General features: G+C 37.8%; 1 protein-coding gene and 1 long non-coding RNA gene across 3 annotated transcripts in view; one reads left to right on the top strand and one right to left on the bottom strand.

Moving 5' to 3' along the window:
* UBR1 (ubiquitin protein ligase E3 component n-recognin 1) overlaps positions 1 to 12,365 on the top strand; it is a 128,333-nt gene extending 115,968 nt beyond the window's left edge. For both annotated transcript variants that reach the window (XM_029952759.1, XM_029952758.1), the window contains 3 exons: positions 6,790 to 6,960; positions 7,890 to 7,991; positions 9,770 to 12,365. In XM_029952759.1, coding sequence (XP_029808619.1) covers positions 6,790 to 6,960; positions 7,890 to 7,991; positions 9,770 to 9,911 — 415 coding nt within the window. In that variant the 3' untranslated portion in view covers positions 9,912 to 12,365. The remainder of the gene's footprint in view (positions 1 to 6,789; positions 6,961 to 7,889; positions 7,992 to 9,769) is intronic.
* Positions 1 to 15,534, bottom strand: part of LOC115302804 — an 87,682-nt gene that overhangs the window by 11,274 nt on the left and 60,874 nt on the right. The gene's annotated exons all lie outside the window — the stretch shown is intronic.

The raw sequence follows: 15,534 nt of genomic DNA, 5'->3' as shown, positions 1-15,534 counted from the left end.
TATGTCTGTCTATCCTTATGCTAGTACCACACTTTTTAATTACTATAGCTTTGTAAAAGAAGTTTTAAAATTGTTACATGTGAACCTTCCAACTTTATTTTTCTTTTTCAGTATTGTTTTAACTATTTGGGGCCCCTTGCAGTTACATACAAATATGAAGATTAGCTTTTCCATTTCTGCAAATAGACAATTGGAATTTTAATAGAGATTGAATTAATCCTTTAGATTGCTTTGGGAAGTATTGCCATCTTAATAACATTAAGTCTTCCAGTCCATGAACATGGATGTCTTCCCATATTCAGACTTTTATTTCTGCAGTATTTTGTAGTTTCCAGTGTACAAGTCTTGCCCTCTTTGGTTAAATTTATCCCTGGCTTTTTTAGTATTTTGGATGCTATCGTAAATGAAATTATTTATCTTTTTTTTAAAGTTTATTTATTTATTTTGAGAGAGACAGAGACAGTGCGAGTGGGAGAGTGGCAGAGAAAGAGGGAGGCAGAGAATCCCAAGCAGGCTTCACATTGTCAGCATGGAACCCAAAGTGGAGCTCAAACTCATGAAACCATTAGATCATGACCAGAGCTGGGAGAGTAGACCCTTAACCAACTGAGCCACCCAGGAACCCCTGCAGTTGTTTTTCTTAATTTCCTTTTTGGATTGTTCCACTGCTGGTGTATTGAAATATAGTTGATTTTTGTGTGTACCCTACAACTTACCTGGGTATCCATAGGGATTACAGTTTACATCCTAAATTTATATTTTTAACATCCTAAATTTAATTTGATTTGATAACATCATAGTTTCAGCTGCATAAATTAACTGCTCCTTTCTGTTTTTTTCTCCTTTCTGTTGTCAAGATCACAGATTACATTTTTATACATTCTGTGTTTGTTAATGTAAATTTATAATAATGGTTTTGTTCATTTGTCTTTTAAATAATAAACAACAAAAAAAGGAGTCATGTATCCAAAGGTATAATACTGGCTTTTATACTTAATGTATAGTTAGTTTTACCAGTTACCTAAATTTTCTATATGGCTTCAAGTTCCTATTGATGTTTTTTTGCTTTGCCTTGAAGGACTCCCTTTATTACTTCTTGTAAGACAGGCCTACCAGCAATGAACTTCCTTAGCATTTGTTTATCTGGGAATATCTACATTTCTCCTTTATTTTTAAAAGATAGTTTTGGTAGTTACAGAATTCTTGGTTGACAGCTTTTTTCCTTTGAGCATATTACATGTATCCCACTGCCTTCTAGTCTCCCTCCATGGTTTCTGATGAGTAATCAACTGTTAATTTTATTGAGAATTCCTTATATGTGATGAATTGCTTCTCTTGCTGCTTTCAAGCTTCTTTCTTTGTCTCTGACCTTTGACAGTTTGATCATAATGTGTCTTCTGTGTGAATCTCTTTGAATTTATTCCATTTGTAGTTCAGTTTCGCTCATGATATGTAGATTCCTGTTTCAACAAATTTGAGGAGTTTGGGCCATTATTTCTTCAAAAAAATGTGTTTTCACTTGCTTGTCCTTCTACAACTCCCGTAATATGTGTGTAAGTTAGTTTGCTTAAATCCCTCTATTCCTTGTTATTCATTCTTATTTCTTTCTGCTCCTCTTATCAGTAATTTTAATTGCACTGTCTTAAAATTCACTGATTCTTTTGTCAGCTCAGATATACAATTGAACCCTTCAGTAGGTTTTTTATTTCAGCTGTTGTACTTTTCTGTTTGTTTCTTTTTTTTATAATTTCTCTTTGCTGGTGTTTCCTACTCTTTCATATATTTTCCTAATTTACTTTAGTTCTTTGTCAGTGGTTTCCATTAGCTCTTTGAACTCATTTAAGAGTTAATTTAGAATCTTTGATTATTAACAAGCATCATGTCTGGGCTTCCTTGGGGATGATTTCTGTGAGTTCCTTTTTTTCCTGTGAATAGGCCATACATTTCTGTTGCTTTGTAAGTTTTGTTGAGAATTGGACATTTTGGATATTGTAATGTAGTAGCTCTGGAAATCAGACTCTACCCCCTTTCCAGGAATTGCTGCTGTTGCTTGATGAAGGCTGTGATTGTCTGTTTAGTGACCAAATTCGTTTTTGCAAAGACTGTGTTCTTCATTATGTGTTCACTGAAGTCTCTGTTCCATTTTTGCTGCAGTCAGCCAGTGAACTGACAGATTTCCGTAAATTTCTGGATCCAATAGGAGAAGTGAAAATAAGAAAAAATATAAAGAATATTCTGTCTTTTTAAATCCCCTTTCCTGAAGGACAGATATCATATGTTTTCACTCATAACTATAACAGGAGAAACTTAGCAGAGGACCATGGGGGAGGGGAAGGGAGAAAAAATAGTTGGGGTGAGGGAGGGAGGCAAACCATGAGAGACGAATACTGAGAACAAACTGAGGGCTGATGGTGGAGGGAGAAAAGAGAAGGGGGTGATGGGCATGGAGGAGGGCGCTTGTCGGGATGAGCACTGGGTGTTACATGGAAACCAACTTGACAATAAACTATAAAAGAAAAAAATAAAATAGTGAAAAAAAAATCCTTTCTGCCATCACTGCCAAGGAAGCCCCTTCAGCCCATAGGAGTTGAAACAATAGCCAGTCTGTGTGTTAGCCCCTCAGTGAACTTCCAGGCAGAACGAAAAACCCTGAGTTTTGAGGACAACGTTTTTGAGAGGGTGGTACCCACTACACAAAAAGCCAAAATTCACTAAAAGTTACTAGCTTCTTTCTTTGTGAAGCACTCCTGTGGATGCTGCAAGTGATCACCTAGATTCCAAGTTCCAAAATAGTTGCTTCAGACAGTTCTTGCCAGATCAACAGCTGTATTGGTAGAGGAACTAATTCTGGAGCTCTTTACTCCAGCGTCTTCTATGACATCTCTTCTCAAAAATTTTTTAAAGCTACAGGAACCTTTTGTTTTTGTTTGTTTTTGTTTTATATTTAAAATTTTGTTAATTTTTATTTATTTTTGAGAGAGAGAGAGTGTGAGCAGGGGAGGGCCAGAGAGAGAGGGAGACACAGAATCCAAATCAGCCTCCAGGCTCTGTCAACCTGTCAGCACAGAGCCCAACATGGGGCTCGAACTCACGAATTGTGAGATCATGACCTGAGCTGAAGTCATCTGCTTAACTGATTAAGCCACCCAGGCCACCACCTTTTTTTTTTTTTAAGCACTTAAAGAATCATCCTTTATTCATGTATCCTTTTACATATACAAGTATGATCAACATATCCATCCACCAAAATAACACTATTTTCAACTTCACAAACAAGTGGTTCTCTTAGAAATATCTTTTATATGTGTCTCTTTAAGCTTGTTTTATGTGCATTACAGTAAGGTGACTACATCCTCACTGAAATAAAGCTGAAGGAACCCCCTCTTTTTTTTTCTTCAAGCAAAATCTTATATGGAAGCCCATTATAGTAAAACAGATAAGCATTGTGGCTCAGGTAGAAGACTGATACTAGACATAGTAAAGTTTCTTAGCTTTATGTGGCACCATGCCCCCCCCCCGCCACACACCTCAATCACATTAAACCCTGCTCTAAAACAGTGTCTCTTAGACTTTCTTTTATCTTCTTCTTCCCTTTCACTGATTATTTAAAAAAAAATCTGGATGAAAAAGACTGGTGAGAAGTAAAATAAACTAGTTACGTTATACTGATTACTAATATCATGTATGAATTTCCCATTAGTTACTTTTGTAAGAAAACAGCATGAGCTTAAACACATGATTCTGTATGATAAAGTAATATCCTATTAAGTTAACAGTTTACACTTGCTATAATATGATATAAGTTATTCAAGTAGCATAAATTCATGAGCTGCGCACCACTGATGTAATGTCCCTGAATGGAGAAATTCTGTATATCTGCTTTACCCATTGGTGTGTGAATATTTCATATTTGAATCACAATGCATCATGTCTTGGAATTAATAGGCCAAAATTACAGTTGATGCAGTTATGTATCCTTGACACTCAGGTGGCATCACACCACCACCCATAGCAAATCAGATTAATAATGATGACATGAAGTGAGCAGTAACTTGTAATTAAAAGGCAAAAATCTCAGCAGTTTGAAAATCAAAACCTGTTCAAGACTTCATTGTTGATGTACCAGTAACACAGCATCTTTTTCCCAAACTTCAAGGATTCCTAAGCTCACTTAGGAGTTACATAATATTAAGTAAGCATTACACAGCATCCAAACTTCTTAATAAACTTAAATTAGAGTTCTCAGAAAACACAAATAATTTTTAAATTTTTTTTTTTAAGGATACCAGTTAGTAATTCTAATGAACTGTCACGTCATGTAAGTGACTATTGTAGTCCTTAGTCATAAGTTAAATAACCTGCTGTCTTTTGAAAGGGCCAAAAATAGGGATTGCAGTTTAGCATCATTTTGAGGGCTTGAAGAACCCAACTGTGGCCTACTCTGAGAATCACTGCCCTACAGAATGATTAAGGAAATTCTTGTATTCAGTTATAACCTCTGCTTTGAACCCTGAAGCAAGGGAGTTTTATTGGCCCAGCAGGGGCTTGGGCAGCCGCTACTCCAGTCTCTGTTACTAGATAGAACTGACCTTGGTGCTAGCTCCCTTGCTGCTTGTCTCATGCAGATTGAACTCAGCCGCCTAAAGAAATGGTTATATCATTTACCTCCAGCCCCCAAAAAATTATTAGCCAGGTGATTTCAGAGATTGCATCCAGCTCTAAATTCAGTGATTAGCCTAATCTTAGGGCTGTGTTGCCACCATAGAATCCCAGCAAATAAGTGTTCTCTTCCTTGCATTAGAGTATCACTGTTGGCTCTTAGGAGGATCCGAGAAAAGTGTTAGTCATTAATCACAGTGGAGATAAATCTGATGATCTCTTCCAGGTTTATTGTCACCATCAGTTTCTTTTAAGACTGAGCCATTTGGGGGCACCTGGGTGGCTCAGTCAGTTAAGTGTCCCACTCTTGATTTTGGCTCAGGTCACGATCTCACATGACTGAGCCCTGCATCAGGCACCCCGTTCAACAAAATGGATATGAAATGTGTCTGAACCCTTACTGCCTATCATGAGTAAAAAAAAAAAAAAAACAATTGGGGGCACTTGAGTGGCTCAGTCAGTTAAGTGTCTAACTTTGCTTAAGGTCAGGATCTCACAGTTCATGGGTTTGAGCCTCCTGTCAGACTCAGTGCGGAGAGCTCAAAACCTGAAGCCTGCTTTGGATTCTGTGTCTCCCTCTCTCTGTCCCCCCTCCTACTTGTGCGCTTGCTCGCTCACTACTCTCTCTCTGTCTCTCAAACTATTAAACATTAAAAAAAATTTTTTTAAGCAATTGTATACCTAAAAGGTCATATTGAAGATATAAGCTCTCTTTCAAAATAAGTAAACATTAAAAAAAAAAAAAAGACTGGGGCACCTGGGTGGCTTAGTTAGTTAAGCATCTGACTTCGGCTCAGGTCATGATCTTGTGGTTCATGAATTTGAGCCCCGCTTGGGGTGAGCTTGAGCCCCAGTTCAGGTGAGCCCCTCTTCTCTCTCTCCTTCTGTCTCTCTCTGCCCCTTGGGGGATTCTTTGTCTTTCGACTTTCTCTCTGCCCCTCACTCACTTGTACCTTCTCTCAAAAAAAAAAAAAGACTGAGCTATTTTTGCTATAGGAGGGTAAGCTGCTCTGTCACTGTACTTTAGTACATATGTATATGTGTGTATTCTTCTATAGGATACTAGAGACTAGGACTCAGCCAGCCTTCACTAAAAGTGAAAGATACTAGCTTTATCCAAAAAGAGCTATAATTATATTCTTTCCCCTAGAAGTGAAATAGTCCCCTCATCTACAGAAGACAGAGATGGAATATTATGCACAGAGTCCTTCTGTTCCTAGTAGAATGTGGTGGTTTTCTTATCTTCCCTGAAAAACAAGGGATCAGAGAATAAACTGTTAATGCCCTACTGGAGATTATTTTGGTGCACTTTATTCTGACCCCGTTGGGAGCCTCATTGGATCTCAACTTAATGGTTGCATTTAGTTTTTACTGTCCAAATAAAGGAATTCTTGATGTTTCTGTTATGTCCATTGTAAACCAGAGATAGGACCGTGGAAAGCTCCTTTTTTTCAAAGTAACCATTATCACTTTAATTCAGAGAGTGATTCCCTGTCCTTTGGGGAGGCATTGTAGCAAGGCTGTAGCATGCTACTGTGTAAAATGGCAGATCTCAATGTACTGCTTGGTTCAAACAAGTCAACTCTGTCACTTTTTCCTTCCTAAAGATTTGCTTTGTTTCCCAGATGGAGGGTATATCAACTTTAAGACTGTAGTCTCTCATTTCAACCCTAAAAGATCTCAATACCTAAATAAAAAAAGATAGAAAATGTGTCTGAACCCTTACTGCACATTGTGAATAAAAAGAAAAAAACAATTGTACACCTAACAAGGTCATATTCCTCTGATATTCAGGACATAAGCTTGACTAAACCAATCCAGAGGAGGGAGCTGACTGTAAGTTGGTCATGTCAGATGAAGACTGGATTCTATAAATGTATCACAATGTCAGTGACGCATATTTAATTATGAAACTATGGGAATTGTATATTTAATAATAAATCTCCTTAATCAGGAGATTTTTTTTGTTAAGTCCTTATTAAAGAGGAATCATCTAAATACATGTTTTCTTGTGTTTTAAGAGCTTTGTGTGTTGCAAAGCAACCACTGATGGATACATCTCGTTGCTAACTGGGTATATCATGCTTTTGTTGTTTCTCTGCCACACTGAATGTTTTCTTCCTCTTTGAGGTGCCCACGGTCTGCAGATGATGAACGAAAGCACCCTGTCCTCTGCCTTTTCTGTGGAGCCATACTGTGTTCGCAGAACATTTGCTGCCAAGAAATTGTGAATGGGGAAGAGGTTGGAGCTTGCATTTTTCATGCACTTCACTGTGGAGCTGGAGTCTGCATTTTCCTAAAGTGAGTAATGAGTGTTCTGGAAGCTTCATAATGAATTTAGGGAATCTGGATCTAATCTGGAGGCTACTGTGGTACGATCATGTGTTGATAGGAAATGATCACATGAAATTGCATTTGAGAATATACTACAGAATAAGTAAAACAAAACAGAATAAAACAAAAAAACCATAGGATTCTGTTTACTTTTTAATCACTTGTGAAATATCTTAAACAGGATAGATTTTGCATTGATTACTCTGGTGTTATAGAACACTCAGTATAGTGAAAGGACTTGGAGTCCTAAAAACACTTATATTTTAGAAGCACCTGTACATTGCTATTGTAAGTTGTCCTTTGAACATTTTCATTTTCTTCATTTCCTCTATCAAAACAACTGTTGTTTTCCCTGGTCTCTCAGCAAAAGACTGAGAGTAGAACATAGTTACTTCATGGTGATGAAAGAGTGCAAGTTGCCTGAGGGAGACAAAATTCTGCTTTTAACCAGAAAAGGTTTAATTAACACTTGCCTAGCTGACCTTTTCTGGCCCAAAGTTAGCAGACTAAGAGATGTTCTATCTTTCTGTTAAGCTCCCTCCCACTCCAGATCAGGTCTGGAAACAGAACGGAAACAACCCTGGCCATCATTTTCTAGGGTATCTGTGGCTCAAGTAGGACAGCTTCCTTCCTCTCTTCAGTATATAGGGTCAGCATTAATAGTCCCATTTCCCTAAATCCATTGATCTTTCCCAAAACATCAATAGAAATAGCAATATTCACTGTCTTTTATTTAGACAAAACACAATTTGGTCTATTTGTCTATGTTTACTGTCTTTATACTGAATTCCTGACAGATACTGGCCATATCTTTCCTCTAGATTAACTTTGATGCAGTGCCTATCATTTGCCCACATGTACTTAATGACATTTCCTGTTGGTTCTTTTGTCCTTAGAATCCGAGAATGCAGAGTAGTTCTGGTTGAAGGTAAAGCCAGAGGCTGTGCCTATCCAGCCCCTTACTTGGATGAATATGGAGAAACAGACCCTGGCCTGAAGTAAGATTATGTTTGTTGCTTGTTTTATTATAGTCACATTATTGTACACGGATTGTAACAGTTCTTTAAACACAAACTAATGCTAAATATTGAGAGATTTTTTTAAAATAGTTTCAATTAAAAATATTAAATATGATACCATCCTGAGCACATAATATTGAACAACTTTGTGATTCTTCAGAATATGAGGGTAATACTTCTCCAAAACTAAAGATACCCAGATGTCCTAATGTTTGAATATTATGTTATTTTTAAGCAACCTTTTTTACAGAATTATGTATGGAGGTAGTCTCTGGATTAAGGGAGAAAAAGGCTGAGTGGTTCAAAGTAGTTAATGACTGAGGATAAGAAATCTGAGTTTTTCCAGAAAGGTACAAAGAAGCAGAATTTTTTTTAAAAAATTTTTTTATGTCTTTATTTTGAGAGAAAGAAAGTGAATGGGAGTGGGGGGAGGGCAGAGAAAGGGAGACACAGAATCTGAAGCAGGCTCTAGGCTCTGAGCTGTCAGCACAGAGCCCGACGCAGGGCTGGAACTCACAGACCGTGAGATCGTGACCTGAGCCAAAGTCAGACACAACCAACTAAGCCACCCAGGTGCCCTAAGAAGCAGAATTTTTAAATTAACTAGGCAATTTGAAAATCCCCAATCAACTGAGACACTTGAGTGCCTCCAGAATGGCAATGTCACAGTTCTCCATTACTGGCAACAGCCAGACTTTAGTCCTTTTGGATTAGCTGTTCAACAGTGTGACAAACTATACAACCTTAGCATTGATATGGAGTGGTTTTATTTAAATATTTGCTAATCATCAGCAAGTTTTTTGTGTCATAAGGACAACAATAAGCAAATATTTCTGAGGAGCAGAATATAATTTGAGGGCTTAGTGTTATATACCTTAGACTTAATCTACTATACAAAAAACAGAAATCAAAGCTAAATAAACTGTATGAGGCTGAAAAGCCATTAAAGTTCTATCAGACTAACTACCCAAAAAAGAATAAAGCTGCCTCAGGTTATAAATCTCATTGTCCATTTAAATGAGGTCTCATAATGCCCATGATGTACTTTGCCTGTTTACTGAATGATCAAGGAGTAAATTTCTGATTCCTCAGCTAAGTAACCTATTAGGTTCATGATGATCAGTAGTGAAGGGAGAATATCCCTTTTGAAACCCTCCTGGTAATTTCTCCCACCTTTAAGAACACCTCAAGAGTTTGGGGGCGCCTGGGTGGCTCAGTCAGTTAAGCTTCCGACTTCAGCTCAGGTCATGATCTCACAGCTTGTGAGTTTGAGCCACAAACAGAGTTTGGGCTCTGTGCTGACAACTCAGAACCTGGAACCTGCTTCCAATTCTGTGTATGTCTCTCTCTGCCCCTCCCCTGCTTGTGCACTCACTTGCCCGCTCTCTCTTTCTCTCTCTCTCTTTCTCAAAATTAAATAAGCATTAATTTTTTCTAAGATTTTCTTTATATTTTAAATGTTTTTATTTATTTATTTTTGAGAGAAAGAGCACAAGTGGGGGAGGGGCAGAGACGGAGAGGGAGACACAGACACTGAAGCAGGTGTCAAACTCTGAGCAGTAAGCACAGAGCCCGATGAGGTGCTCGAACCCACAAACCATGTGATCATGCATGACCTGAGCTGAAGTCAGATACTTAACTGACTGAGCCACCCAGGCGCTCCCCAAAAACATTAAAGAAAAAAAAAAGAGTTTGACCTTAAATATACAGGAGTTATTTGATTTGAACTTACATGTTGGTGTTTTTTGTTTTTGAAGGAGGGGCAATCCCCTTCATTTATCTCGTGAACGGTATCGGAAGCTCCATTTGGTGTGGCAACAACACTGCATTATAGAAGAGATTGCTAGGAGCCAGGAAACGAATCAGATGTTATTTGGATTCAACTGGCAGTTATTGTGAGCTGCAACTCTGCCTTGGGACAATCACAAGTGAAGACAGTAATGAAGACTGATTCAAAATTATGGAGATTTTTCTTTCTGAGGGCTGGGGAAGGGTTAGAGGGTCTTTGCTCCATGTCTAGATTCACATACATTAATAAAATATTCCTTAATGGAATATTGCTTTCAGTTAGTGAAAATATACTTAACAGAGAAAAAGGATGACATAGATTAATCTGTTTCATGTTCCAGAACACTAAAAAAAATGCTTCTTCACCCCAAGTGTCTGATTCTGCTATTTCCAGAAAACGAATTTCCCTTCATAATCTGTCCCATTTCATGTCATTTCATTCACCTGGTAAATGAAGTCACATCACGCAGTTGTCACATTTTTATATGTTAGTTAACTCTTCTCTAGTTCTGTATTTGGTATTTCCCATACACGCAAGTTTAGTTTAGCGGACATTGGCACACTGACTAGATTCTAATCTGTGGTAGTCATCCTTGCAGCTAAAGAGGAATTACAGAAACCAGGCAGTATATTTCAGTTGGGAAAGTTTTCAGAAATGTAAGTCTCTTTTAAGGAATTCCCCCCTAATGTGCCACTTTGTGTTTCAGCTAGAAATTAGATAGTTCTATGGACAGAGTTGCCATTTCTAAGGCAAATTTCTGCCACTGTGGAAAAGCTTTTTTCCCACAGTAGACTTCAAGAAGAGTTAGGATAATGTATTCATTATTTATCCCTGATGGGCCAAAGAAACTGTAATCCTCACCTCTTACCACAAATAGCTGTGTTGAGTTTTGAAATTATACTTTCTATTTTCCAAGGGCAAGTTTCTAAAATGAGTTCACTTATCTCTTGTTTGACTCTTAAAACCTGAGGCAGTTCTGATGTAAACTGTCTATAGAATAAAGATAAGAAAATTACCCCAATGAATGGAGCATGGCAGCTGTAAATTAGAACAATCAGACCTACGCCAATTCTATAACCTTCTATGTCTTTGTTAAAAGACAAATCCTTCATTTGTTATGTGTTCAACATTTTCATAAACTCTGGTTTTATGACTAGTACAGACAACCAAAAGAAGCCATGTGATCAGATGTGATCGGTAGTCTGTGTCCTGTTAAAATATGCTGTAGTTGAGCCATCTTGTTTATAAATAATCATGCTCTCCTGAATCTGTGCATAAATTTATTGATTTTTGGCTTTAACTTTTTATATCAAGAACTTGTGATATAAACAGCAGATAGAAGATAAATTGAAATCTTCTATTTTAGCTTCTATTGTCTCTGGAGTAATGTTAGGAATTTGAAAGATGCATTCAAAGACCATCTTGATTTTGCCTTTGGTGACTACGTCATATGTGTGTGTAAATGTTTTCCTGTGTTCTTTTTGCTCAGCAAAGGCAAGCAAAAATATATTTGCACCGTGATAGATGATGCACATTTGGGGTTAGATTTTTTTGGTATTTTTATGTAAGGTGGGTTTTGCAGTAAAGGATGGGCATGAACCAGCATCAGAATCACAATCATGAGTTTCTACTTGAATAATTATTATTCAGAAGGTATCAGCAAATAGATACAACTCCAGTGAGCAACAGTTGATGAGTGAGGATCAGAAAATTCAGTATTCAGCTTGTCCAGTTTGCCAGTATGATTAAGTGATTAGAACATCTCCCTTTATTCCTTAGATAATTTTTTTGGATGGATTGTCTGACTGGTAAGAGGTACTGACTTCTGCCCTAACTGATTGGCCCCAACTTAGCAAAGATACACTGACTTTTTATTTCTAGTCTTTTTATGTTCACTTCATAAATTCTGGACTTAAGCTCTTAAGCTGCCAGAGGAACTAGCTTGTAATGGCCAGTCAGACCTTTACTGCCAAAGAACCCATTTCATATTGAGTTCCACTGTTGAGATTGATTCAGACCCTCTGCACTGAAGATGAACATGTGTCTCAGTGCTGCCCCCAGCCCTAGGGACTTCTAATTATACTCAAATATCATAGTGGTCTGCCCTCATCATTGCAAATAATTTAATTATGCTTATGGAGTTTACTCACAAATGAGCAAAAAGTCACTTTATTTTCATTAATGTAGTATGTGGAAGAACTGGTTCAACAGGATGGCTCCAAAACTGTGTTTCTCTCATGTTTTTGGTGAGGGGCTGACAGGAATTTTAATGATACAGTAAAGAAAAACGTATATCTGTATAATTAATTTATTTTGTTGGTGTATGAGCTGTGAGTTCACCTTTTAGTGGTCATTTGTCATTTCATAACAACTATGCATTTTGGTTCACTGTGACGATGATCTCTATTCAGTGACTGCGACATGTTTATACCACTGATTCAAACTCCATCATGATGAAGTTATACAAATAATGCATATATTGATATCTTTTATTGCAAAATGTAAATTTAAAACTTGTATAATGTTCTTGTGCTTTTTGAAATAAAATATCTTATATGTGTATATTTACAAAGAAAAAAGGGACTTCTCATGTTTGGGGATTTGGGTTTGAAGTATAAAAATCCATACCTAAAAGGAGCGCTAGTTAAAAGTTACCCTTGTCAGCCCAGACAAATTCTTTAACAGACATAGGTGTTTGGTGTAATGCTCTCCACACTTTTTGACCATGCATACCATCAGTAAATCTTTTTTTTATTTTTAAAAATTTTAATGTTTATTTATTTTTGAGAGAGATAGAGACAGAATGCGAGCTGCGGGGTTGGGGGCAGAGAGAGGGAGATGCAGAATCTGAAGCAGGTTCCAGGCTCCACAGAGCCTAATGTGAGATCATGACATGAGCCAAAGTTGGATGCTCAACCAACTGAGCCACCCAGGCACCCCCATAGTAAATAATTTTTAAGCATGAACTGTATATATAGAAAGAATTTTTTATATTCAATACTATACTAATGTATTAAGTACACCTAAAAAAGGCCCAAAAGTGGAGATTTTAAAAATCAGCTGAAAATACTTATATTTATTTATTTATTTTTAAATGTTTATTTTTTTATAAAATTTTTTGATGTCTTTTTATTTTTGAGAGAGAGAGAGAGAGAGAGAGAGAGAGACATAGAATATGAGCAGCGAAGGGGCAGAGAGAGAGAGACACACACACAGAATCCAAAGCAGGCTCAAAGGCTCAGAGTTGACAGCAAAGAGCCCAACACGGGGCTCAAACCCACGAACCACAAGATCATGATCTGAGCTGAAGTTGGATGCTTATCTGACTGAGCCACCCAGGTGTCCCTAGAATATTTCTATTTAAATATCTTCCACGTGAATCTATGCATCTCTTTGGGTAAGTACACCCCACCATGGACACAGTTGTCTAGGGCAGCAATGTCCAGGATAACTTTGCAATGCTGGGAATGTTCTGTATTTGCCCTCCTCTATGGTAGTCACTGTCCCCATGCAGCTATCGAGCTTTAAAATGTGACTAGTGCAACTGAACACCAGAATTTTTTATTTTATTTAATTTTAATTAAATTTAAATCATCATGCATGGCTAGTGGCTACTATATTGGATAGCATAAATCTATTGTAATGGTTCTCAAACTTGACTGTTAGAATCACCTAAAGAGTAAAAAAAAAAAAAAAGAATCACCTAAAGAGTATTAACAAAATATAAATTTATGGATTTCACCCTCAATCCTGAATCCAAATCTCCTGAGATTGAGCCTTTACAAAATCATTGTGATTTCCGTCTGTTTCTATAACATTACTCTTAAATTTTAGAGCTTTCTTTTCATTTCAGTAATTTTAGTCTAAGTGCCAGAGAGCCTCAGGGAGAAAAGTAGATCAGAGGGAGGGGAAGTACCAAACTTGGATAGTTGTGATATTTCATTTTGAGTTTCTGTGTACACTTTCATTTAAGAAAAGGTACCTGAAGTTAAAGCAAAAAGTCTTCACTTTAGTTTCAGGACTGTATGATATTCTAGGAGGGCAGCACTGAAGGCGATGAAGGAATGGTTTTGGTTATGAAAATACAATTGGCAGGTAGAGGTCACTAAGGAATTTCCATGCTTATACTAGAGTGGCTGGGCACTATGAGGGAAAAGCTACTAGAAAAACACTCTCTGTCTCTCTCTGTCTCTACCTCTCTGCTTGTACTCTCTCTCAAAAACAGACATTTAAAAGTTTAAAAAAAATTAAACTTAAGTACAACAAAGGGCACCATTAATAAAATTAAAAGATATCGAGAGTTTGGCAGTATGATCACATTAACAGTACAGTTTCTGAATTTCCCCCAAACTCTTCCTTAAAACCATATACACTAACCAGGACAACAAAAGAAAAACCCCGAAGTTTAACAAAACTAAGTAGCAGGGAATCTCCATGAATTCCCAAATATGGGCAGATATACCCAAAGCAACAACATCAGCAAGACTGTGCAGTGGAAGTTGTGGAAAGTGAAAAGGGAACTGAGTAAGAGTTGCAGAAATGAGAAATTGCCAATGACCCCCAAGTAGGGAAAAACCCAATCAACAGAAATCCTGGACAATCAGGACTGAGAATTACCAGCAGAGCTAACTGAAGTCCTCACATGCTCTAAGTTGAGGGTCAGTGAAAAACTGCTGTCTTGAGAGAATCCAACATGTGGTGGCAGTCTAAGTCCTCTACATTCTTATAAATAACCATTAAATACTGCCTTCATTACAGAAAGAGAGTCACCGCATGGAAAACTAAAAACAAACCAGATTGAGAATGACAGCAATACTATGGGCAAGAGAGAAAGTTCAGACTGTGTGCATGAGGGATATATAAAGTAATCTATTAGTAAAATGCTGCATTTATTTTTTTTAATGTTTTATTTTATTTTTGAGAGACAGCATGAGCAGAGGAGGGTCAGAGAGAGAGGGAGACACAGAATCCGAAGCAGGCTCCAGGCTCTCTGAGCTAGCTGTCAGCACAGAGCCCAACGTGGGGCTCGAACCCACGGACTGTGAGATCATGACGTGAGCCGAAGCCGGATGCTTAACCAACTGAGCCACCCAGGTGCCCCTATTTTTTTTAATATTCATTTTTGAGAGACAAAGAGAGACAGAGCATGAGTGGGGGAGGGGCAGAGAGAGAGAGACACACAGAATCTGAAGCAGGCTCCAGGCTCTGAGCTGTCAGCACAGAGCCCAATGCAGGGCTCGAATGCCATGGACTGCGAGATCATAACCTGAGCCGAAGTCGGATGCTTAACCGACTGAGCCACCCAGGTGCCCTCCAAAATGTTGCATTTAAGTATGTAAGTAAAAGAGAGTACTATCTGAGTATTTGACATTAAAAATGGAGGAGGTGGGTAACTCTGAGCTGTGAAGCTAAGAATGTTTTCTTTGCCAATCCCTGCCCATTTGACAAACACCTCCTGCAAAAAATTCATCTCATTTAAAAAAGAATATAACTGTCTTTGGGGCATCTGAGTGACTCTGTCAGGTAAGCATCCCACTCTTGATCTCAGCTCAGGTCTTGATCTCAGGTTTGTGAGTTCAGGCCCTGTGTGTTACTTGAATAATATAACTGTGATGGTTAACTTTTTTAATGTATTTATTTATTTGTTTTGAGAGAGAGCAAGTGGGAAGGGGCAGAGAGAGAGACAAAGAGAGAGAGAGACTCCCAAGCAGGCTCCATGCTGTGAGCACAGAG

Source organism: Suricata suricatta, chromosome 9, assembly GCF_006229205.1.
Source record: "Suricata suricatta isolate VVHF042 chromosome 9, meerkat_22Aug2017_6uvM2_HiC, whole genome shotgun sequence".
Lineage (NCBI taxonomy): Eukaryota > Metazoa > Chordata > Mammalia > Carnivora > Herpestidae > Suricata > Suricata suricatta.
This window is presented reverse-complemented; position numbering and strand designations above follow the sequence as displayed.